The sequence below is a fragment of the Athene cunicularia genome (genome assembly GCF_003259725.1).
Source record: "Athene cunicularia isolate RWA chromosome Z unlocalized genomic scaffold, athCun1 chrZ_part1, whole genome shotgun sequence".
NCBI classification, from domain to species: Eukaryota; Metazoa; Chordata; class Aves; order Strigiformes; family Strigidae; genus Athene; species Athene cunicularia.
In genome coordinates, this window is record NW_020799142.1 from 21,462,841 (window position 1) to 21,487,323 (window position 24,483).

Consider the following 24,483-nt stretch of genomic DNA (forward strand, 5'->3'; position numbering starts at 1 on the left):
AGCATGAAATTTGGTATCTCCAGTCTGCTTGGCCATGCACTATGAAGGACAGCTGTGCTGACTGCGAAACTGGGATTACATGGCATTTCTTCTGGAATTATAGAGTCTAATCTTTGGGTTACATACTGCCTGCTCACTCTAGGTTGATAGCCTCTCAGCCTAAACTGATTACACTTTAAGTGAATACAACTCTGGACTATGTTAAGGCCTGGAATAGCCTAGTTGACAACTGGAGAACTGAAGCTATGATTTTACTTCTCTTCAATGTTTTAAGTGTCAACAATACTGAGAGCAGAATCTGGACTTGTGCAGTTCAGTATAAATGTAGTTATACTGTCTTGCTGTTACCCAGAATGTGTAGATTTTGTGGATAATGTATTTGAAGAAATATGACAAATAAACTTGTTACATATACCGACCTTTTTTTGTTTAAAAGCTCCAAACAAACTACAACACTGAAGAAAGCTTTTGAATAAATATTTTTAGTCTTAAAGCCTTCAGTGTGTTAAACATTTTATGTGTAATGAATACAGTTAATACTGATCAGTCTGCAGCTTTGAAAACTGCTGAGAGACTTAAGATAGCAATGCCAAGGCTACTACCAAGATGTTTGTATAAGCTTTTGTTGGAACCTAAGCCTCATCACTACATCTGTCTTCACAGATTGGAAGACTGGTTGGCAAAGCATACTTGAAAATAATTACACTTCACCTTTATCTAGAGGATCATTTAAAAATCTTTGTTTAATTGAAAAGTCTTAGGCCTGTGCTTTTGTTCAGTTTCTAGATTTACTTCTTAAGACAAGCTGCATGTTATAGAGCATAGGACCTACTTTAAGGTCCAAAGCTATTACTCCCTCAAAAGGTCACCCTGAATTATATCTAGTCACATCATATTGCTTTTATAGGATAGGGAATGTGAATAATACTGTAGTGAAACAACCAAATTTGCCACTGGTGTAGTATTGCTTAAACCTTCATCCTAGGAAAAAAATAATTCTTGCCCAGTCATATCAAGAGCATATGTATATAGGTGTATTCACTTACTTCATGTGAAACATTCCGTATAAACATGAAATTCTGGAGTTTGAAAATTTTTTCTTCAACATTGTCCTATCTTCCCAGGACAATACAACAGTTTAGGCAAATTTTCAGAATTAATTTAGAACATAAAAATACAATTCTGTTCAATAATTTATTTCTAGTCATACCAAGGTGAAGTTGTGGTTTATTATGACAAGAAGCTTGGAAGTTCTTTTCTGTGTCAGATAAAAATACACATTAAAAGAGTTGGTTGGTTTTTCTGGCAAGCACAGAATTTAAATATTCACAGTACTTCAGTGTTTCTGAATATTTTTCTCCTTTTAGAACTGTGCAGTGAGCAGAGCAAGAAGGGACAGCCTTTTCAAAGGAAGTTGACTTTTAATAGTCAGTCGCAATGTTCTTAGCTTAGCATGAGAAGGCAGTAGTTGTGGAGAATATATTTGCCTCTCTTCTTCCAGAAAACTTAGTATTTCACTTCTCACCTGTATTGTGCACAACTTAGGTTATACGAATAAGCTTTTCTTTAGACTTTTTCCCTAAGCTCTTTATGTCAAAATGAGATAGGTAGGAAAAAATAATTATTACCTCTTTTCTGGTCTTGGCTTGCTTTGTCTGAGATGGGTTAGATAGTACTTTTGAACAGTCTTGTTAGCAGATATGAGGGGTGAGCAACTTCTGGCAGGATAGAAATGATAGGAGACCAGAATTTTTAATATGTCTGTCAGCTCAGCTTGGTATCAGATAGGGAAGAAGACAAGAATTTTCCATTTTAAAAACTGATAGGGAACTTCCCATGGTTTTTAGTCATCTACAGATTGTTCAGCAAACCCTTCCATTATGACGACTGTTCCACAAGTATCTTTCACTCTGGTAATTTCCTTTCCTCTCTTCTCCCATGAAGAATTTATTGTCTTTTATTATATGAAGATTAAATCCTTTCCTCTCAAGTATTTGCTGGTTATTTTAACCTATAACTCAATTTAAAGGACTATTTTCTCATGAGATATGCATCATATTTGAATGACCAGAATTCTCTGATTATTCTATTAATAATGGGAAGTACGATAGAATTAGTAAACTAAACTCAAATGTTTTTGTTTGATAATTAGAAAGTAAAGTAGGATAGACGAGAATTTATTTTGGCACAGTAGCTTATAAAGATAAAATATGTATTCTGTCTAAGAAAAATTAAATTACCATGATTAATGGTCAGATCAGATTCTGTATTAAAGTTATGCAGTAATGTCTAATGGTAGTTAATATGCTATAGATCAAAATTCTGGGAAAATATTTGCTTTGGGTTTTGATGTTTGGATTTGCAGGTAATGTCATTGTTTGAGTAATTAAATTTAAGATTGTTCCTCTTATCAGGGTCCTCATGTTATATATGTTTTAGTTAAAATCCCACTGATAATTTACTTGTTTAGGGCCTAAGAGATGTTTGTCAGGTGGTTTTTGTTTTTCATTAATTGAATTGGAACAGTCTGAAGTTGCATTTCTCAGTTGGTAGTCTACAAAGGTGGATTGTTTCACTGGATGGTGATTGGTCTGGAAATGCTTTCTGTTCAGAGAATTCTGTTTAAAGCTGATAAATCCCATTTTGCAAGTGGGATAGAATATAATGAAAATTCTGTATGGGTTTTTGGGAGATAAACTTCTCTTTTTAATTAAACATTCTATAGATTCTTGTGTAGTAACCATTAGTAAGTTACAAGCAGTAAATTACAATCCCAAATCTGTTGAATTTTCTTCTGTGAATTCCACTGAGTTTTGTTTGTGACGTTCAAAGGATTAGTCTTGTAAGTTCATGTGAGATGTTTTTCATGTATCACTTGGACTAACTAGCAGGAAGAGATCTTAAAACTGGTAATCTGAAGTAATCAAAACTATGTTTCTAATACAGTTTCATAAGATTGGACTATTGCCTCAAACTTTTATTTTCTTTTACAAAATTATTTTAATCAAAGCATATTTTATCAGAGAAAGTGTGAATCCATTTCTGGTAAAACCTGAACACTAAGTATTTGTCATTGATAATGAAAACAGATTGGTTAGTGAACTAGGTGAAGACAACAGTATATGAGGTCAAACATCAAGAAGAGTATTTTCAAAATTAGACGCATTTCCTGAGGGTTATGTAGGGTTAATTGTACATAAGTTCTTAGTATGAAGCTTTGGAAGAGTAGGTACACATATTTTAAAAATCAGTACACACAGAGAGAATTGTTTACTAATGATATAGGTAAAGTATATGGTGTTAATGTTCTGTTTCAGCAATTACCATTGAGACTGCAGTTTAGTTCTTTGTCTAGTTCCAATGGTAGCAACCAGAGAAGATGTTGAAAGTGAAAACAAAAAATATCAGAGAAGAATCAATAGAGACTCAAGCGGCTGAATACGCTTCAGATTATTGAAAAGAATATCAAGAGAATTAGCAGTGGTAAAGAAATACTGAAACGGAGATAAGATGTTTGACAGTTGAAATTTCCTTAAATTTTTAAAGACATAGCTAGATCCAGTGATTGGAAGTTAGCAAGGTTTGAATAGGAGAGAAAAAGTATTTGTTTGTCAACAGAGCGGTTATATGACTGTGTAACTGATTATTAAGGAAGGAATGCAGTAAATTCTTTACCATTTGTAGCCTTCACATAGAAATTGGTGGTTGCAATGTCTCTTAATCATCAAACCAACCAGAGACCTCAAAAAGCATCAGTCAAAAAGCCTGGGATTGGAATGGGCATGTAGATTTCTTGAATGAGTTGATCAGTTTCTATTGCCATGTGACTTGGTTACTTATGGATAAAAGTTTAGGGCTTGAGCTGTGAATGTCTGTTAAAGTTACTTAGCTTTTTGAGGCTAAGAAGTGCATACATAGACCTTCTGAGGATGGCAGAACTGTCCATGTGGAGCTTATGATGGGAAACTGATTTAATAGCTCTTAATTACATTACATTAATTACATTAATTAGAATATTTTTTTATTTTTAGTTGCATGTTATATGTTCAGACTCTGCCTTCATAGTGTTATCAACCAATTCCTTGTTGACTCTTTTATCTGTTGTTTTTTTTCCTTCATTGCTGTCTCTGAATCATTTGTCAATTTATGGCAATAATGTTGGGGTTTTTTTTTAAGCTAATTTTATCATTCAAGTATTTTCTAATAAAGCTTTATATTAAATGCTTTTATTTTGAGAGGGGTTACTATGGCTTTGGAAACTTTTCATCTCTTCCTTGAAATGTTTCCAGACCTGTGGTTTGTGAAATCTTCTGTTTCCTAGGACAGAAAACATCTGATTGATATTCTTCAGTTAGCTCATTAATGGTAGTGGAAACTTCTGGTCAGCTAATCTCTACAATTAAGATCTACATTCATTGGTGTCTGTGTGATTTAGAACTTGCTGGCAAACATTTCAGTCTCCTGAGGTTGAACTTTTGGTGAGATAAGATGCAGATCTTCTTTTGTCATCATAAACTTACTAGACCATATACAATCCTCCCTTCAAAATAAATAATTTACTTGTACTCATTTGTAGCTTCCTTCTGTTGTGTGATTCACAGTGAATTAAATGGATAGTAGAATAACAGGTACTGAAGAGTTTCAGAGAAGAAAAAATGTGTCTTAAGTTTTTTGGTGGTGCACACAAAAGCTTTAAAAATCAGTTATTCTATCAGCATGTTTATTGTAAATCCTAGCAAATAATTAAAACAGAGTTGGTTGGAGTTAAAATTTGGCTTTAGAACTTTTTCAGGGGGTGGTTTTTTTTTTAAAAAAAAAGACTATTTTTTCATCCAAGTTATAATAATTCTGAAAATAGATTTAATTGTCTATAAGTTGATGTTTCATCTCAGCATGTGTCTGTCCACAGCGTGAACTGCTTTTCCTTTGGAATTTTTTTGTTAATTTGTAAGGACACTTACAAGTAAGTATAGAACTAATATAAAAATATATTTTTGTAGTTGTCTTTTTGGACAATTATATCAAAATTGCTATTGAAATAACAGTGTGGAATGTATTTCCAGATCTTTCATGCAGATGACCTACTTCAGAGGACCAGAGTAGACTCAGTCCATGGCCTGGGCTTGTTTGCTCTAGAAACTTTTCCAAGTAGACAAGAAGTGTCTAGTATATTTTACATAGCTCACATTTACATTTACATGAAGTTAGCCATGAAGTAACAGTTCTCTCAGTGACTCTAGAATGGCTAATTTCTAAACCCAGGACCCATTTTTAGAGGGATCTGGATGACATTAATAGTCTCCTGAGCACTGTACATGAAAAATAATATCACAGTTTAGTTTCACAGGTTCTGGTATTTCAGGGAACAGTCCTTGCAGTTGTAAAGTAGATGTACACATGCAAACCGCCCTTTTTTTTTTTTTTTTTTTGTAATCTTCTTATGAGGGTTAGCACCCTTATAATGGAATTGGTGGAATGAGTGAGGTGAATATTACTCATCTTCTTTGGTAGAAAGTTAGTGGCTGGGTTTAAAGTTCCTCCTCATCAGATTACATTCAAGTGAATGATTTAGCAATGGAAGAGCCACATAAGACAATCAAAGAGCCATCTTAGACAATACCAAGTAGATTTTCAAGTTCAATTATTCAAAATACAAGTAAATTAAATATTTAACAGGTTGCTGATTTGTTTCCTTGTTTCTGAGCCTTTAGTCTGAACTTGCTTAATATTAATATTTCAAGCTCTTTGCATTTCTTTCAAGTGAAAGTTGAAGTACTCGTACTCTTTTCAAGAGTGTAAAGTCTTGGAAAAGTACAAAATATTGCAATGCTTCCAAAAGAAGGAGAGCTCTGCGCACATTGTTTGGAAATGCATATAATTATATGGAATATAACTCAAAATTATTCTGTGCATATTCAGTGCCATAATATAGAAACACTTTTAGGTAGTGAGCTGTACAAGCTTTATTTCTTGTAATGACTGTTGTGAATTGGAAATTAACTTAAATAAGGCACTATCAAACTGTTGCAGGTAATACTGTTTAGAATTAAATATCGAATGTATGTGACCAGTGCTACATTCATAAAGCAGGAGGAAAGTTAGAGGTATGTGAAGTAACAAATTTTGATGGTTTCAAAGAAACTAGATGTTTGTGTGAATGCATGCCAGTAAACACAGAGAGTAAGGAACTGATAGTCTGGTACCTGATCCTAAGACAAAATAATTTATTAACAACTTTTTAAAATTCCTCTGTCAGTTACAGAGATTTTACGTTTCTATCAGTTTTTAGCTGTGTAAAATAAAGTATTTTTTGCTTCCACACAAACCTGGTTTAATTGGTGTTTCATATATTCTGTGTACTTTAGAGTTAGTCCTTAAATACCTACTTTGAAATACTATGGAGATTATCCAAAAACTGTTGTCAGGAGTTGTATGAGGTAAAGATAAAGAAGAATTGGCATTTATGAAAATCAAATTATGCAGGAAGATTTGTATATCCACCTTCTCTGTGCTCACGTAGTTGATGTTTTATTTTTCATTTCAGCCATAGGAATTAATCTGTTTCTAAGAATGAGGCTCAGGAATTGCATGTGTCAATTATGTTAAGTTCTGATGAATTTTTTTTCTCTTGTCTCTGAAACACCATGAGTTCTCATCCTTTGTAGAAGCATGGTATTTTGCAGGAAAAGAGAGCATTGTGGTTGTGTAGGGATAAAGTTCTGTTGCTCTTTATGAAAATCTCCCCTCACTGGTCAAAATCACAAGCCTTTGTAAAAATCACCTTTGGTGACTTGTTTAATACAAGAGCGCCTTCATCAAGAAATTGCTGCTATCTTGCACTTGTGTAGTAATTTGCACTGTACTGGCATAGTAGTTTGCTTTTTGTCTTGACATGTGTAAAGGTGTGAAGTCCACTCCAGTTACATGAAGACAGCTTTTCCTAGACTAACTTATCTATTTATAGATATATATGCAGTGCAGAGCTGATTAAGAGAGCACAGCAAATGAGCAGGTCTGGTTAAGAAGAGTTTGAATAATGACTCTGCTGGCCCTTGCTGAAAGCTGTATGTTTACAAAAGGGTAGTAAAGCTATTTTTGTCTTTATAAACTATGTACGTTTATATTAATATTCTCCTGAAGTTTTTCTTGATTAAGATGTTAGCTGTGGCAATAAAAAAATGCAGTCAGTTGTAAGAGCTTGCATTTGAGAGCTTTTTCAGCAGACATTTTTACTGCATACCTTCATTTTTAAAGGGTTCATACAGATCCACATAGATACTCTTTAAGAATTAAAAATTTTGAACAAAATAAAAACTTCAGAGAAAATGCGAGACTAAGCATTGTAATTTCTGTCAGTTCTCTTTTCCTCATTTATTTAAGAAAGTCTTGCTGTTATATTGTCCATGGCTCTGTGGAAGTAACTATGGCTTGTGCTTTATCCCTACACTCTATGGAGTGGTTTTAATTTTAAAATCCAGATATGTTTGCGCACATAGACAGTAAAAAACCCTCTACTTTCTGCATAACATGGTTGAAGTGAAACTGATTAATCAAGAGGTTTTTACCTTGCAGCTTATGTAAGCATAAACTTCTGCTGAAGACTAGGTTTTCGTTTAAGCATTGTGCTTTGATCTTCCCATTTCATTTAGAGGTTGTGCCCCATGTCTCACACATTGATTCCAAGACTAGATGTTTGGTTTTCTGAAGTGATAAGTTTAGAATTTCATGTTGTCTACAGATTCCAAGTTTATTATGTATGAAATAGGTAAGGCTCATTCTAACCATCATTGTAAGACAGAGAAACTCACACAGGAAAAGCTAGGGAATCCACCCATTGGTAATGGACCATTAATTAAGAATTTGTAGTTCCTTTACAGTAGTTTGAAATACGCATACTTGCAGATACATCTGGTGTGTGTGTGTAAATGCAGTGACTTTAGTAAGCATGTGAAGTTGTTCATATTGTTCACGTGCAGACATCAGATGTGACATGGAAATACACTTCTCTCCATTTGGAAATGGAGTTGGTTTTATAAACTTAGTTTACAATTTAACATGATTTCATCAAAGGCTGAAAGTATCTTGTAAACTTATGCTTATGACACTGATTGCTCTGAAACTACTGTAGGTACTTTCAGAACAAGATGGTTCAACTTTTTCAATGGTAGGAACTTAATTGCAGTTGAGGAATGTCTATGCTGGGCTGCGTAAAATCAGTGGTAGCTTGTGGGTCTAAACAATCGGTCATAGGTATGTGCAAACAGAGGTTTTGACATCTCATGCATTTCTAAAATCTGTGTTATCTTTCCACAAAATTGAGGGTGCCAGGAGTGATGAAATTGTGGAATGGGCCAAATTTAGTCTGGAACCACCAGGTCCTGACCTGTTTGCATCTATTATTGATTGCTCTCTTGCTTCAAGAGAAAACACATTTGGATTTTAAACATAAAAGTATGCAAAAATTAAAGATTGTATTTCAGAAACTACTTATTTTTAAGAGCTTCCTTAGCTGCATTTTACCATAATAGGAAGGAACTAAACTTAAAGTGTCCTGAACTTGCATTTCACTGATAGCTTCCAGTTGAGTGGAAGCTAGCAAATGTCCCAATTTTCAAGAAAGATAGGAAGGAAGACCCTGGTAATTACAGGCCTGTCTGTCTCAGTTCAGTGCCTGGTAAAAGTATGGAGAATGTTATTTTGGGAGTTACTGTAAAACACTTGAGAGACAACACTTTCCTTGGACATAGCCAGCATGGGTTCACAAGGGGGAAAGTCCTGCTTAACTAACTTAATTTCCTTTTACAACAAGGTCACCCACCTAGCTGGCTGAGGGAAGCCAATAGATACTTTTTTTGAACTTCAGCAAAGCTTTTGATACTGTCTCTCACAGTATATTTTGGACAAAATGTCCAGCACACAGCTAGACAAGTCTGTAATGTTGGATGAGCAATTGGCTGATGAGTTGTGCCCAACCCTAATGTTTTTATAAATGATCTGGATGAAGGAATCTAATGTACTTTAAGGAAGTTTTCTGATGAGACTAAATTAGGAGGAGTTGTGGACTCCCTCAAGGGTAGAGACGCCTTACAGAGAGATCTGGGTAGATTAGAATGCTGAGCAATCACCAATGGTATGAGCAAGCGCAGGATTCTCCACTTGGTTATACATACAAATTGGGGGACCTGAGGATGGACAACAGTCCTGTGGAAGGAGAACTGGGAGTTTGGTTTGATGACAAGTTGTGGATGAGTCAATAGTGTACCCTGGGATGCAAGCACAGCATAGGTAGCCAGTTGAGGGAGATGATTGTCCCACTCTATACTGCACTGGTGTGGTTCCACCTAGAGTACTGTGTGCAGTTTTGGGTGCCTCAGTGTAAGAATGCCATCAGACTATTCAAGTGTGTCCAGAGGAGGGCATTCAAGATAACAAAAGGCTTCAAAAGTAAGACTTATGAGGATCGGCTGAGGTCCCTGGGCTTGTTCATCTTAGAGAAGGCTGAGGGGCATCCTCATGTCAGTCTGCACCTTCCTCACAGGGGGCAGTGGAGTGGGAGCTGCTGATCTCCTCTCTCTGGTGACCAGCGACAGGACACGGGGAAACAGAACAAAGCTGCGTCAGGGGAAGTTCAGGTTGGATGTCAGGAAAAGGCTTTTCACCGAGGGTGGTCGGTCCCTGCACAGTCTCCCAGGGAAGCGGTCACGGCACCAAACCTGTCAGAGTTCAAGGAGCGTCTGCACAACACTCGTAGTTATATTGTTTACTTTCACATAGACTTGTGAGGAACAGGGAATTGGACTCTGATTATGATGGGTCGCTCTCCAACTTCTTTGTTTCTGAGAAAAAAAATAATTGCAGATTTTGCTGATTCCCCAGGTAAAATGGAAAGGTAGAGCTGGGCGTTTATACTCATTTAAAGTGTAGCTAAAGTATTGAGGGAGCATCCATGAGTTCTAGCTGAATTAAAAAAAAAAAAAAAAGGGGGCTGAAAATTTTCCTACTACTTGATTGACCTATGTAGGAGCCCTTTCAGCTTTGAGTTAAACCTTGATTGCTGTGGAGTATCCAGGTGGGATAGGTGCTTGTTAACTACTCATGAGTGCAGAAGAGGATGGAGAATTAAGACACGTCATTTATATGACATGTAGAAGCAATGGACATGGGTTGCCATTTGAAGCTTCTGCACTTTTCCCAATATCCATCTCCCAGTAGCTCTTAGTGATATTGATGCTCTTTGTATCTTTGTTGTGATTTCAGTCTTAGTTCTAGTCTGTAATCTGTTTACAACAGATTTGTGTTGGTTCAAAGAATTTTATTATAAGAAGTGCCAAGAATATTCATATGCTCTAAATGCATTGTAAAGCATCCTTTCAAGTTGTTTGAAGTCATAGAATAATTGAGGTTGAAGAAGACATCCGGAGGTTATCCATTTTGATCCCCTGCTTAGTGTAAAGCCAACTTAGATCTGGTTGCTCAGGTACCAGCGGGTTGTGCAGTGAACTAAAAAAGTGAATTTCTGAATAGACTGAAATGTCAGACCATAAGGCAAATGGAAGACTAGAGCACTACAAAGTAAGTACTTGATTTTTTTATCACATGGGGCTGTGAAACGTCGCTCCTCTGATCTTTTATCTAAAAGGAAAAAACATTGTTAAAAATATTTCTTTTTTTGTTTATCTCCTGCCTTTACTGTTTTTAAATCTACACATTTTCAACTCCAACAAAACAATAATATTTCACCCCATGTGGAGAGCATAAGTCCCTTAGTCTTTATCTTCAGAAATCATATTTAATACTACTTTGTCCACTAACCTTTTGCTTTAGACTTGCACAAAAGTCAAAAGGAATATAGGGGCTTCTGCAGTATTATCATGTGAGCAGACATGGTGATGAGTATATGGAAAAATATTACCCTGTGTGGTTGTCAAGACCGATATGGGAATGTACCATAACCTCTTTGGAGACCCGAAGCTAAGAAACTTACTTCTTATCTACAAAAGATGCTGTATTCCTTTCTGAATTTTTGGGAGGTGAAGTGTCTTATCCTTTGGTGTATATTCCAGAAAGTATGATAAATAAATTTGTATTTGCTTACAGTTTATGTGCTGCAGTTTGGCCTGGTCTTTATAAGCTTTTTGTAAGTTTTTATGGTGATTGTACTACAACATCCAAAGTTTGTTACTTCATATATAATACAAAGTAAAACTCACTTTAAAAGTTTTCCATAGCCCAAAGTGCATAGTTAATCTGTACAGCTGAATCAAACGATGCATTGTTTAGCATAGATTCTGTAACTTTAAAAAACAAAATACATTTAGGACTTAGAATTTGCTTTTTTTTGTTACTAAACCTCTGTTAGATTGCAGTTCATTGTTAATGGAACCACAGAAAAGTGGATGCGAGTGGGATCTAAGATAGTAACAAAAAATGGTTAAAACTAATTGTCATGCATATAGGATCAGCTGAGGTGTTGCTTCAGAGATATTTTAATTGTGTAACAGCTTTAATTTCAGTTGATTTTTCACTGGTTTAATGGAGAGTACTGCTGAGTGTTAGTTCTGGTCTAAGTTATTTATTGGAGTGAAGAAGAACTTCAGATCCAAATAAGCCTTAACTATTTTATAGCCGTGACTAATCAGCTTTTTAGAATGCATCCTGTTTTCCTAGTGATTTACTCTTCTTGCTTTTTCTATATCATGCAAGACTGCTCTTGAGTCATTTCAGTTCACACAGGTGACAGTAACTTGAACTGTCGATGTTCTTTACCAGAAGTTTTCCCCTTTGATCTTAATCAGATGTACCCCACAGGGAGATTGATTACATCCCACTCTTATCTTTACTAAGTGGAAGATGAGATCTCAGTTCATTGCCTTCTTGTCCCATTTGGAAAATGACACAAGATTGTACCTCTTTCTACTGTCACAGCTTTCAGAAGTGAACCACATAATATCTGTAATTCATCTAATGCTCTGTATAGAAATAATAATATTGAAGTTAGATGTTGCTAGGATAGTACATGAAGGACTTCTTGTGTGCAAAGTGCTACATAGTCTCAGGAAAATACCAGTTGTCATTTTTTTTAAATAGGACAGCATTAACATAGACTTTGAATTATTATTAATTCAAAAGCATAATGACTTTTTACAGAGCTCAATATACTTCACTAAAATCACTGAACCTGTTACTTATTGGATAAAAGGGTCTTAGGGGGAAGGTTCTCTGAAGTTTTCTGAAGACTTGCTTAGATAATTTGTTGATTTGAACCAGATAAGTTATATGTTTTGATGCAGACATCCATGATTGCCAACCTAGTGGCTGATGCAAAGAAAAACAACAGTTAGATTTGTGTGTGAAGACTTCATCAACAAGAAACAAAGCAAATTAACTGTCAGGGTCAGTGCGAAAGTCATTCAAAACTAGCAAACTCTTTTTTCTCTTAGTACAATTTAGTTGCCCAAATGCTCACCACTAATGCAATAAAATATATTTAGTGTTTTAGGGAGATACAAATGGAAATGCTTTAAGGAAATATTGAGGGAAAAAGGCTTATAGTAGTTTGGGTGTGATGGGCATGTTCAGTTTTTGGCCTATGGAAAGGGTTTTGATTAATAGACTGAATCCATTATAACTACCTTGAGAAAAAACGTAACTATCCATTGTAACTAACGAGAAAAAGTTATTCAGGGAAGAAACTGTGAGAACCAGAAAGTTTGGAACACCTAAACATATTAAATTTTATTAACCTATGAGCCCTGTAACTGCTATTTTCAGTACAGTACATGCCTTTAATTTGAAGACCATTTTCTTATTCTCAAGAGACCTTTTTCTGTATCACTCTGGGAATCTCAGTGGTGTTCTGAAGCATGTTTGTGGGGTTTTTTTAAATGCCTCAGTGATTTTTCTTCTAATTTATCTTCTACAGAATTTGAATGTATTTAAGATAGTGCTCAGTACAGTGCATTCTCCTCTCAATAATATGTAACACAATATAATTTCCATTTTATGTAATTTATTCTCATGCATAGGTTCTTGAAACTGTTTGGTTTGGGGGGGGGGTGTGTGTGTGTGTGTTGAGTTTTCTGTCGGCTGTCCCCCCAGCAGTTATCCTATCTTCAGAATTTAATCACTGTTTTTACATTTCTTCTATTTTTCTGTATTCTAAACATCACTGAATTGAAAATGTATGTGTAGTCTTAATCCTCCTTCCTTAGAAGTATGGAGTCTTACTGGCATAGTAATTACATGCCTGCATACCCTCTACTACTGCTTTCTGTCCCACAGCTAACTTAGTTAACCTCTCATTTTTCCACAACTGATCTGTTTTTCACTTCCATATTCCTTTTTATCTTCCCCCACTGCCTCCCACCTGTATGATCATTCCCATAGTATTTCTTTTCATATTTTTTTCTTCTCTGGTGGTAAAGTTTCTCCCACTAAGCCTTTTGTCTTACTTACATTCAGGCTATTTTTTTAATGTGAGGAGAATTTTTCTGAGCATTAGTAACTACTTTGGAATTTTCCAGTAACTTAATGGAAAAGACATATAGTAATGTTATTCTGTTTTTAATGAAAATTTTCTATTGTTTACTTTCCTATTGATCTTTCTGTATATGATTTATATTTTAATATCTTATGCTGTCTTCCAGGATAGTAATTACATTCTGAGCAGATTGCTGATATCTTCATCTTTTAGTAAAAATGATGTATTATATGTCATGTGCTTTCTAGATTATTTTAATTATGCAAGAACAATTGATTTTCAGATAATTTTGTCAAGATCTATATGTTTAGTAAAACAGATACAAGAAAGCAAGTATATTCTTTGGATATGTTAAGAGCAAGTGTAGTCTAAAGTTTGAGGGTCTTTTGAAGATTTGCGAAGAAGGCATAGATAAAAAAACCTTTTCTGAAAGGAAAAATGTCATGTAAAACTTTTAGGTCCTGAACTTACTGGTATGAAATACAGCATTCAGGATCTTTGAAGTTGAAGACTGGAGATAGCGAGGTGTTTATCTGAATTTTGCATTGCACAGGGAGGGGGGGAAAAAGTCTAGAGCAGAATCTTGGACTTTCTTTTATGATCTATTCTGAAATCTTCCTATTTGTGTGACTGGATGCTCTTTCTTGCGCTTTGAGTTAACAGCTGCTGTTGATAGTTGATAAATGTCAGCATTTATAATGTAGGATTATTTTTTTTCTGTGTTGTATTTTGTCATTCCATCTCTCTGCCAGTGTGATTGTGAAATATGTTGCTATAATCTCTGAGGTTGATGGAGTTCTGGAGTTGGTAATTTTGATGAGATGATTTGCAAATACTTTGGGGAAATTCTCAGGTTTTGAAAGAAGCAACAATGTACTTAAAAAAAAAAATTTATGCAAAATTTCAGAGTATTTTTTTTCCATTACTTTGGACAGGTCCTTAGAAGGGAATAGCTGAAATAGATGCCTAATTCATATGCAAATACATTATAACCATATGTTCAGGATCTACTGATTAAAAAAATTATTGAGAAAACATGGTCTTTTCACATTAGCTGGCTTTGTACAGTAGTGTCTCCAGCTCTGCTGGAGTACCCATATTTTCGATGGGTACCCTTCCTGTAATGCAAAACCTGAAGCAAGGAAAGGATGCATAGATGATATCCCCTTGTTCATCACTGCATGGCCAAGGGCCTATTTAATTGTATGTACTGAAGATGTTCTTTTCTCCTATTGATAACCTTTAGGGAGGAAAGGACTGGATGGCTGAATGATTTAAGCAAATAACTTCTTAATCTGAGTTCTGCTTGGATGATAAATGTCAATACTTATTTGGTAACATTTTTAGTATGTTAATTATGAGCTTATTTGTAGGAAGTTTATTGCTACTTTTACATTTTTGCCATTTTGAAGAATGTGGGTTTTGTATTGTTAGTCTGACCAGTGGTTTGGTCTGGGAAAACACAAAAAATTACTCAGTCTGGAGAGCTTATGGGCTTTGCATTTCAGTAAAATCAGACTTATGGCATAAGTAAGAGGTTCTATTGTCAAGTATTCTACTGTGACTTTGCAACTTTGCATTCATTATAACCTGAAAGGAGTTATATAGGCGTATTGGTGGGTAACTCTTTGTATCTGAATGCATCTATTGGCCAGTTCCTTAGCCAGAAGTGATTGTGTGTCATAACTTGCTAGAGTTTACTGGTGCTGCTGCTTTCCTCTCGTGAACATGCCTCGTAGCTGACTTGAAAGCAGTCACGCCACATCTGTCATAACATTTTAACTGTTAAATTCCGTTCCTCAGTTTTATTCTCCTTACCCAGTCTGTCTCTTCCCGTTTTTACTCTTCTCCCTGACCTCCATTAGGACTTCTGGTTCCTTAACCCAGTTAATACATACGTATAGTATTTTTTTCTGTCTCCTTTTCCAATTCCTTTCCTCTTCTAGATTTCCTCAAATCTTGCATATATTGTCCAGCAGCAGGATTTTTTTCTCAGTGTTTTCAGAACATCTACTCTCTCTGCTCTCTCAGACATGCTTATGTATCATTTCAATTTTGAGTTTGTTGAATTTTAATTCATTTAGACTGGACAGTGGGAGTAGTTCTCAGTCATTGTTATTAGATAGAATCTATTTTCCCTTTCCAAAATAATAATTATAACTCAGCTGTAGTTACCCAAATGGTTCCTATGAAAAAAGGGCTACTAATTTTATTTGGAAATATGGAAAAATATAGTTTCATAATTGCTTCAATCATTTTGCTGCCTATCACATAAAAATTAATTCTTATGTTTTTGTTTGCCTTTTACTCTGGTAAAATGATTTATCTGTTAAAGTTTCTCTTTGTTTTTTACATTTAGGGATCATTTAAGTAACAGAGTAGCTGAAGAATTGTTATAAATTATTGTGTCAGGTTTTTTTGGCAGTCCCTTAGTTACAATTTTACTTATGTTAGATGTGACCTTTCTTGTATTCTGGTTTAAAGTATCTTAATGCTGTTCAGATGTTGGGAGTATATAGCTTATTTAGAAGTTTTTCTGCCAAACAGTTACGGAAAGTTTCTCTTATGTTTCTTCATCTGTTTGTGTGTACAAATTTTCTTGGTATCTGGCAGGTGATTCAACCTTCAGTGGATCCCATGTGCTCAGCAGAAGACCATAACTTCTGCTGAAAGAGGGCACAGAGAACACAGGAATGAAACTTTTCTTCCTGACATAGTCTTGTACTGCCATATCCAAGAAGTGCATCTTAACAGAACTTTTCAACTATTTCTTATCTATCTATTCTCTTTACATATTCTACTTTAGGTAATTTTTATATATAAGCATCTTAATTTCATTCCTGTGTAGGTAAGGTTGGTTTATGTCATAAAAAAGAGGAAAAAAATCTTGCTTTAAGATCAGTTACTTTTTATAAAGAGGCTTAAGTTAACACTTTTAAAAATGTGTTTTCTGTCACTGATAAGATGACTTGGAATTCTGTGCTCTGCCAATAAATTCCATTACAGCAGTTTATGTATGAAGATTTAAAAGTATGTTAGAGCTTTCCAAGGTAGCTTTTTTGGGCAACCTTATATTACAAAGGTAGGCATTATAATATGCTACAAAGATAAGCATTATAAAATAGTTAACTAGATGTACAGCATTAAGGCTGATCTGTACTTTTAGCAGTAATGTATTCTCTTGCTTTTTTTATATTTTAAGTGTGATATGACTAGAATTCTTTATTAAGAATACTTAATATATTTGTACTATATTAAATGCCAATAACATTCAGTATTGTGCAAGAGAGTTTTGCAGTCCAGTAGAAACAGAGGAGATGGAACAGGCAGAGAAACTTGCTGAAATTTTACAAGTCAGGCTTTTAATGTTTAAATTGGTTCACTCCTTGAATTTCAGCAGATTGTATTAGAATAGTATTAGAATAGGCAGTGTTTTGCTGTATTGGAACGTAGATAAATTTTCCATGCTTGCAGACTGGGAAATGTGGCTATATAAATGCCTTTTAATTTGTGTAATACAGCATCACTGTTCTATTAGAAATTTTGACTTAGTAGTTACATCATAAGAACATTCAAAAAACAGGGGGGAAAAAAGAGAAAAAACATTATGGGAGAAAAAGCCACCACCACCTCCCTGAACCCCATAATTAGTTGTTTATTATGGGTCATTTAACTTCTCAGTGTCCAGGAGAATATCCACATTACCTTTTAAAAACAACATTCCTGTCTTTTTCTATGTTGTTTTGATTTGCACTTGACAAATATAAGAACTTTACAAAATGTGTTTTTCAGATGTGGAACCCATCCTTTAAAAAATGAAATTTAAAGTTGTGTATATGGAAGGTTCTTCATGATTTTTTTATCTGAAAAGAAATTTATGAAAGAGAAATTAAAAATTTTTATGTGGCTGTGCCTGTCATTCAGTATATTAAAATTTGATGTGATGAAAGAATGATATTATATGTTGGAGAGAGTTTTTTAAAAGATACCTATATGTTCTTTTTAATAAAGAACAAACTTTAATTAAACATTGTTTGCAGGTAGAAAAAAGCCTCATTCAGGAAATGTTTTCGTTTTTTTCAGTGGAATTCAAAAATACCTTGGTTATACCTATCAACAGTTAAATACTAGTATTATACTTCTCTTAAGTGCTGCAATATAGAATGTAAATCAGTGTTACTCTTTCATCTCACACACTTAGGGAGATATTTTTTTTTTTTTTTTTTTTTTTTTTTTAACCAACATGAGTCTTCTGGAACTGATCTGGTTGATGCAGGGATAAATTTTTTTATTAATTTCAACACAACATTGGATTGGATCCAGAGTAGGTTAAGGAAGTGAAAATGTGACTCTTGTAAATGAAGTCTCAGTTATTTTTTCATTAAGTATGAGGAGGAGGAAGAATCATTTAATGGTACAAAATATTCTGTAAAGAAACAGAGGCATAATTCCATATTGTGCTCTCTGAGTTCATGTGATACGATATGGTGTCTCAGGGTCACTAGCAAAAGGGAAGAGAAAATAGAGAAGCAGCCTTAGTTAGCATTTGTTTGCAATACTGCCAGTTTAAAGACATATTCCCTGAAGTAAATTGTTTGGGTTTCTGTGCTTATTTTCTTGTTTATCCCCCTTCCTTCTGGGTAGAATGAGGAGAGTTAACTGTTAGGAAATATTAGGTGATGTGAGGGAAAGGGATTGGAAACAAGCTTTAAGATTCAAGCGTAAAGAGTAGGCAGAGGGGAACCATCTAAGTATCTGCTGAAAGAAGACGGGATGTTTAGATAGTTATTGATGGAGTATGGAAGGTAGAAGGGGCACATCACAATAAATTAGTCTGTCATACTCTTCTTGATGAAGGCACTTAGAATAGGGCAGTGAAAGTATCTCTCTGAGGTCCTTCAGCAATCCCAATTTTTCTAGTCCATCACTGGTCTGAAGGAAAATATATACAGTTTATAGATGACTCCTCATGTTTTGGTTGGTGATGATTCAGTCAGAAACTGTGGGCCGATTGATTCGTGTGGTAAACTGAAATTTTGTCCATGGTAATTTGAGATGTGTTTGCAATATGATTTTTTTTAAAAAATACAGATTGGAAATGTTTCCATAAAGAATAAAAATACTTTAAAAGATCAGATGTGAAAGAAAATATTAAAGTGTTCAGTCTTAACTCAGGAGTTAAGGGCTCCCTGTGAATGACTGATGAATTTGTAAGTAATAGATAATTTCATATAAAATTTTTCTCCCTTTTTTAGTAGAATTTTATAGTTAGATCCAACAGCAGCAAGGCAATGGTAAACACATTCAGTGTGGGTACAGGAAGAAAATGTTGAGGGGACATTAAACACATACTATAGGTTATGTGGGCAGTTTTACCAGGGCATGTAACTCATATGTGGGGAAGTGTGGGCAACAGTCTGCAGCAGAAGCTCAGGAAATTTTTGTCTTGCCTGATATTACAATGGGTTTATGGCTCACATCTTTTTAATCTGTGTTATATACAAGTGTTAGTTCTTTCTTTACAGTTGAAAGGTAAAAGGAAGAAGATTTGAATATGCTCTATAGTGTTGTGAAAGTGATTGAGGTTTTGACAGGATGTTGAATCTGAAAAAGAGGAGGCTGAAGGCTTTAAAAAAGTCTTTCTGGGCCAGCAGAAATGAAGAATTAGGGTTGTGTAGGATTCTTGGACAATTTTTTAAATTGCAGCTGAGATGCTTGTGAGGCATCTTAGATAGAGACAAATCGGGGGAGGCAGGCTTTAAACTTCCCTGCACATAACCATGTTAAATAGGTACACCATCTGAGAAGTGGGTATGCCAGGGCAGTCCTGAGAAACTTGCACTATTAAGAGATGAAGAAGCTTTCCAGCAGGAGATGATCATCACAAGAGGGGGAAGCGAAACTGAAAGTACAGGATATTCAAATGAGATTCTGGAAGGATTGAACATTGTGAGGGAAAGGGACTAGGAAAGACTCAACTTTTGAGTAAATATCAGAGAAAATGTCAGTGTGTCTGTTGTAAAGTAGGAGACTGAAATGGTTATTGACAACACATGGAGAGGAAAAGAGGAGTATCAGAATCACATAGTGGTTAAGGATATAAGCGATCTCTGAAGATCTTCTAATCCAACCATCCTGTTGAAAGAAGGATCACCTAGCACCTAGGCACCTAGCACGTGGCCATGTCTAGATGGGCTTTCAATACCTTTAAGAAAGGCAGCTTCATAAACTTGCTGGGCAACCTGTTCCATATAGCAACATGGATTTATTTAGGTGACCCTAGAAAATGCATCATAATCTAAAGTTTCATTTAACGTGAGAAAACAGAATATACCAACCATCAGAACACTTTAATGTGTTATGCTAGAGCTTCAAATAAAGCAATGAAATGATGCCTTACAGTTATGAGACAAAGACTTTTAAAAATTTTACTAATCTTGACTTTATTATGGACACCTGGAGATTCATTCATTCTACTTCATTTACTGATTTCTCATTACTGTCATTAAATGTGCGATTAAATGTAACTTCTGTGAGCTATTTCCAGATCATTTTCTTGCCTGTTTTTTCCTAGAATTATATACAAGTCAGCTCTGTAGTCAGTCTGGTCTTGTATCTCTGGTGGAAGTTCCTAATGTTATGCTGCAGTGTCTTGTCTTATTCTGGAGAAATGGCAGCCTTTGTTAAAGTGGTATTTGCTTTGCTAGAGACCAGTGAATTACATGCTGTTGGATCATAGGCAATGTTTGTATTGTCTAAACAAATGAGGTTGTCTTGAGAACTTAGTGGTTTTTTTCTTTCTAAATTAATGATCTTCCTTCCATTGCCAAATCCTGAAACTGTGCATTAGATGCCAGAAGACTTTTGAATTTTTATCTGGAAAGAATTCAACATATTAAATAGATGGAAAACATTTGTATCTAAGACAGTTTAAAGAGTCCACCTGTATCTCAGTGTTGTAGATCTCTCTCATTTGGGTGTTTTTCTGTGTCTAAAAAAACACTGAAGATCCAGGCAGATATTTTTCCATTAAAAAGGATGTATTTATTTTGCTAATAATATGGGGGAAACTTGGAAAAACAGTATTACATAAGTGAGTCTTTACAAAATATTTCAAGAACACTTCTACATCACAACTCTAAGACCTTCAGAATTAGTGGATGAGAACTACAATGATACTGCAATTAATTGTTTAAAATGCCTTTTTAAAGTAAAGAAAAATCTGAAGAATAACCAGCCAGTCTGCAGTTAAATCCAGTTAAAAGCAGGTTTGTCAGTTCTTGCCATGTCAGAACAATTAAGACAATCTGTTTAGTTAATGAATCTGTATAAGCATTCATGCCTGTTTTCTGAAGTTTACATTTTTGTAAAAGACTGAATACTTTCATCTTCCACATTTCCAGTGACAGTGGAGACTCTGTAGCATCAGCATATTACCCTTTGGTCATTTGTCCAACTGTGAATAATTTTTATGTATTTACAGGAGAGTTTGGGAACAACTGATTTTTTTTTTTTTTTAACCTTCATATATATATATATATATATATATGTTAGTGAATATGAAGTTTCTTATTTTAAAAGTTATTGCATTGTTTCATAACTGACATACTGTATCTTAAATGCTATTTTGCCATTGCAAATTTAGTTGAACAATATTATATATGTCATTTATGCTGAAAAATGTGTTTGATTATATCATAATAAGAGTTATTTCATATGTATTAACTTTTATCTAAAAAAGCTCTTTAACCTTTTTTCCAGAACTGTGAGGACATGGGATGTTAACAATGAAAAAAAGCACAAAAGCATATTTAAACCACGATCAGTTCAAGGTAAACGGGTAATTCCCACAACTTGCACGTACAGCAGAGATGGTAAATTTATTGCAGCTGGCTGTCAAGATGGCTCCATCCAGATCTGGGATAGGAATATGAGTGTAAGTCAAGTATTTGATAACAATATGTGTTTCTGATATATTGAGTGCTGAATATTGAAGCTGATAAAGTAAATTTTTTGTACTTTTATACTTATATTTTACCACCAACACCCCCCATAAGTAATTCATACTTAAAATTTATTATCTCTTCTGCCCCTCTCCAACTGCTGCTGTTCACTTCAAAACGCTAAGGAAACTCTTGGTGATCTGTTAGTTTTTTCTTTTTCAAAATAGTTGGCCACATAACTATGTTTAGAATATTACTCATTTAGGATAAGATGCTTGTGGAAAAAGCTGTAAGTTCTTGTTCGTGCTTATCTAATTAAAAATGTTTACTTCCATGTTTTATTTGAGACTTTGAATACATTAAGCAGTAACTCGTAAAACTTGGTACTGAAATCAGTTATTGAGATAATGAGCAGAGCAGAATAGCATCCAAGTGGTTGAGGATAAGGGTAATGCTTCAAATTTATTGCCAAATGTTACATTGTTCAACATGCAAAAAACGACATGAAGGCAAATTTGAGCAACTTATATAAAGGCAGTTTGGTAACAAAGAGTCAGAATGGGAACTATTTAAAATTACAAAATACACTCTGGAATTTCTTCTGATCATATTGAAGTTAAAATTGAATTTCTAGTAGTTGTGAATCTAACTGACAAAGAATATGTACAATTCTTGCTACTACTTTATAATTCGAAGCTTAGAGCAGTCAGTGCTCTCTGTTGCTTTCTGTAGCATTATTTACAAACCAGGCCAGTTCCAAGAGTTTAATTAATTAATTAAGACTGCAATGTTGAGTGCAGGTTCACCAGGCAGAGCTTTACTGCTTTTAAAATGAGTTAAGCTAATAGTCATCTGTACCTCCTTTATGCCCATTTTACCCAAAGAATTGATGCCCAATCCCTTTCATGTCAGTAGGATTAAGTGTTTATGGCATACATAGAAGGAGAAAATGAGATTAGGGTCAATTTTTGGGGAAGTTTACAGAGGAAATGGGGGGCAGGGTGGGCAGGGCAGGATCTTTTGAATCAAAGTGACATCATAATCTTTGAAAGCTGTACAATTCCAACAGAATGGTTTTGGGGAAATAATACTGAACTATTACAAGTTACATTAGTCTGTTCAACTTCATCTTTCAAAGCATTTGATTTTAAAAAGGAAAACAGGCAATTTAGACAACTTTTCATGAAGATTGAATAAAATTTGATTGCTGGAGGCAAGAGGAAATGTATGGATGTAAAAGGAGAAGAAAGCCCGTTGATCATATTCAAAGTACAGCCTGTATTTTGGGATTGTAATCTATTTTTATTTCTGTTTTTATTTCCACTATAAACCCAGTAAAACTTCCTAATGGCACGAAGCTTGAGAATTCATCCTAAGTGTAAACTTGTTCTAACAGAATAATAAATTTTTCAGAGACTGGCTTTCATCACCTGTGTATGTTGTTTATTTTAACATACACAGTATTGAAATATTAAGCTTTCTGGTGTAGTTTTAACAATAGTGCTCTTGGTAGTCTGCTTTTTCATGTGCTTTTCCTTTTGAACTTTTGTGTGTCTTTAAGATGACATATTGTAATGCTGATTGAGTGCAGTTTAAGGTGATAATGAAAAATTTAAAGATATATCCTGTGCATCTTGTGCAATTTCCAGCTGGTGACCCCTGTATAAGAATGCAAGACAAGTGATTTCCTAGTGGAAATGAAGTTAGTAGTGTCCTTGGATTAGTATTTTTAAAGTCTAAAGAATTTTTGGCTTTGCTTTTGTTGGTGTCATTAAGAAACATGCAAGATTTTTGGGTAAAGGAGCAGTGTAAATTGGTTTTAGTGGCATTCTTACCTAAGGCTGCTGGTACCCTCTGGAAATCTCTGTGTATAGTTAAAATTAGGTGTTTTTGAAAAGTCATCTTGATGAAATAATTAAAAAAAGAAAAAGCCTACATCTTACATTTGGGAGCGGGAGAGGGATAAGAAAAAAAAAAATTTAAAAGGAACATGTGTTCAAAGTAGCATTTAGAAAGAGGAGGATGGGATTGTCTCCTGCACTGCAGTGATGAAAGCATGAACTAGCCTGACAGGATGCAGAGATGCTTGCAAATGTTAAGTCATAACAGTGGTGCAGTTTTGGGGTTACAAAGTGGGTGACACAGGAAAACCAGTTAAATCTGTGGAGAATCAAGATGTGAGGGTTAAGCTGCTTGAAGAAATATATGGTAGAAATATTAACTTCTGATTTTTGAAGAAATTTTTAGTTCCCATACAGCAAATACCATTTGGCTTTGTTGAAACAAGTGTAGAGCTGTATACACAGATTTTGCTGTACAACAGTGCAGCTCTGTTTCAAGTCAAAATTAAGACAGCATTTATGTTTAGTTTGAGAAGGCTCTATTGAGTCTAACAAAAATCACTAGTGTTTGAAAGCAGAAAGTAGTTGCTATAATTTCTAATACTTGATCAGTTAAAAATTATTTTGGCATCATTATTTTAGACTATGGATTTGGCACATATGCAGCAGTGAGGAGGACAGATTCAGGAAGCTGTTTAAAGTTAAGTGTAACTTAATTGACTCTACTGTCATACCAGAGATGATCTGATAAAGGTCTGTTTTGACTGTCTGAATTCATTTTTGCATTTAAGCAAAAACCCTGCGCTTAGAATACCCATACCACTGTTCCTGCATATGATGGTAACAGCACAAACTAAATACAGGAAAATGTTCCTACCAGATATTATGGATCACAATTCATACTATCCATAGTGCCTGTTATCCTGGTGCCTGTGAAGGTTTTTAGACACATTTATTTTTGACAGGAGTAAAAAATCCTGTCAAACACAGATCCCACTTCAGAGAGAGGAGGTTTCTCTTTGTTTCGGTGAAAACAAAGCCCCTGCTTTCTCATGGGAGAAGGATCATGAAAACAGTAGTATCAAGGGCAGAAGTGGATACCCTGATAGGAAGAGTCTGATAATGCCCTTTCCTAGATTAAAAGGAACACTCATTAGAGGCAGGCACATTGCTGCAGTGCTGGTAAGAAGCCACTGTTCCTCTAGGAGTCCACAAAGAC

General features: G+C 34.9%; 1 protein-coding gene across 1 annotated transcript in view; it reads left to right on the top strand.

Moving 5' to 3' along the window:
- The window catches only part of WDR70 (WD repeat domain 70), a 136,324-nt gene that overhangs the window by 58,178 nt on the left and 53,663 nt on the right, over nucleotides 1-24,483 (top strand). Inside the window, exon 9 of the mRNA XM_026865813.1 lies at nucleotides 21,242-21,416. Within this exon, the coding sequence (XP_026721614.1) occupies nucleotides 21,242-21,416 (175 nt within the window). The remainder of the gene's footprint in view (nucleotides 1-21,241; nucleotides 21,417-24,483) is intronic.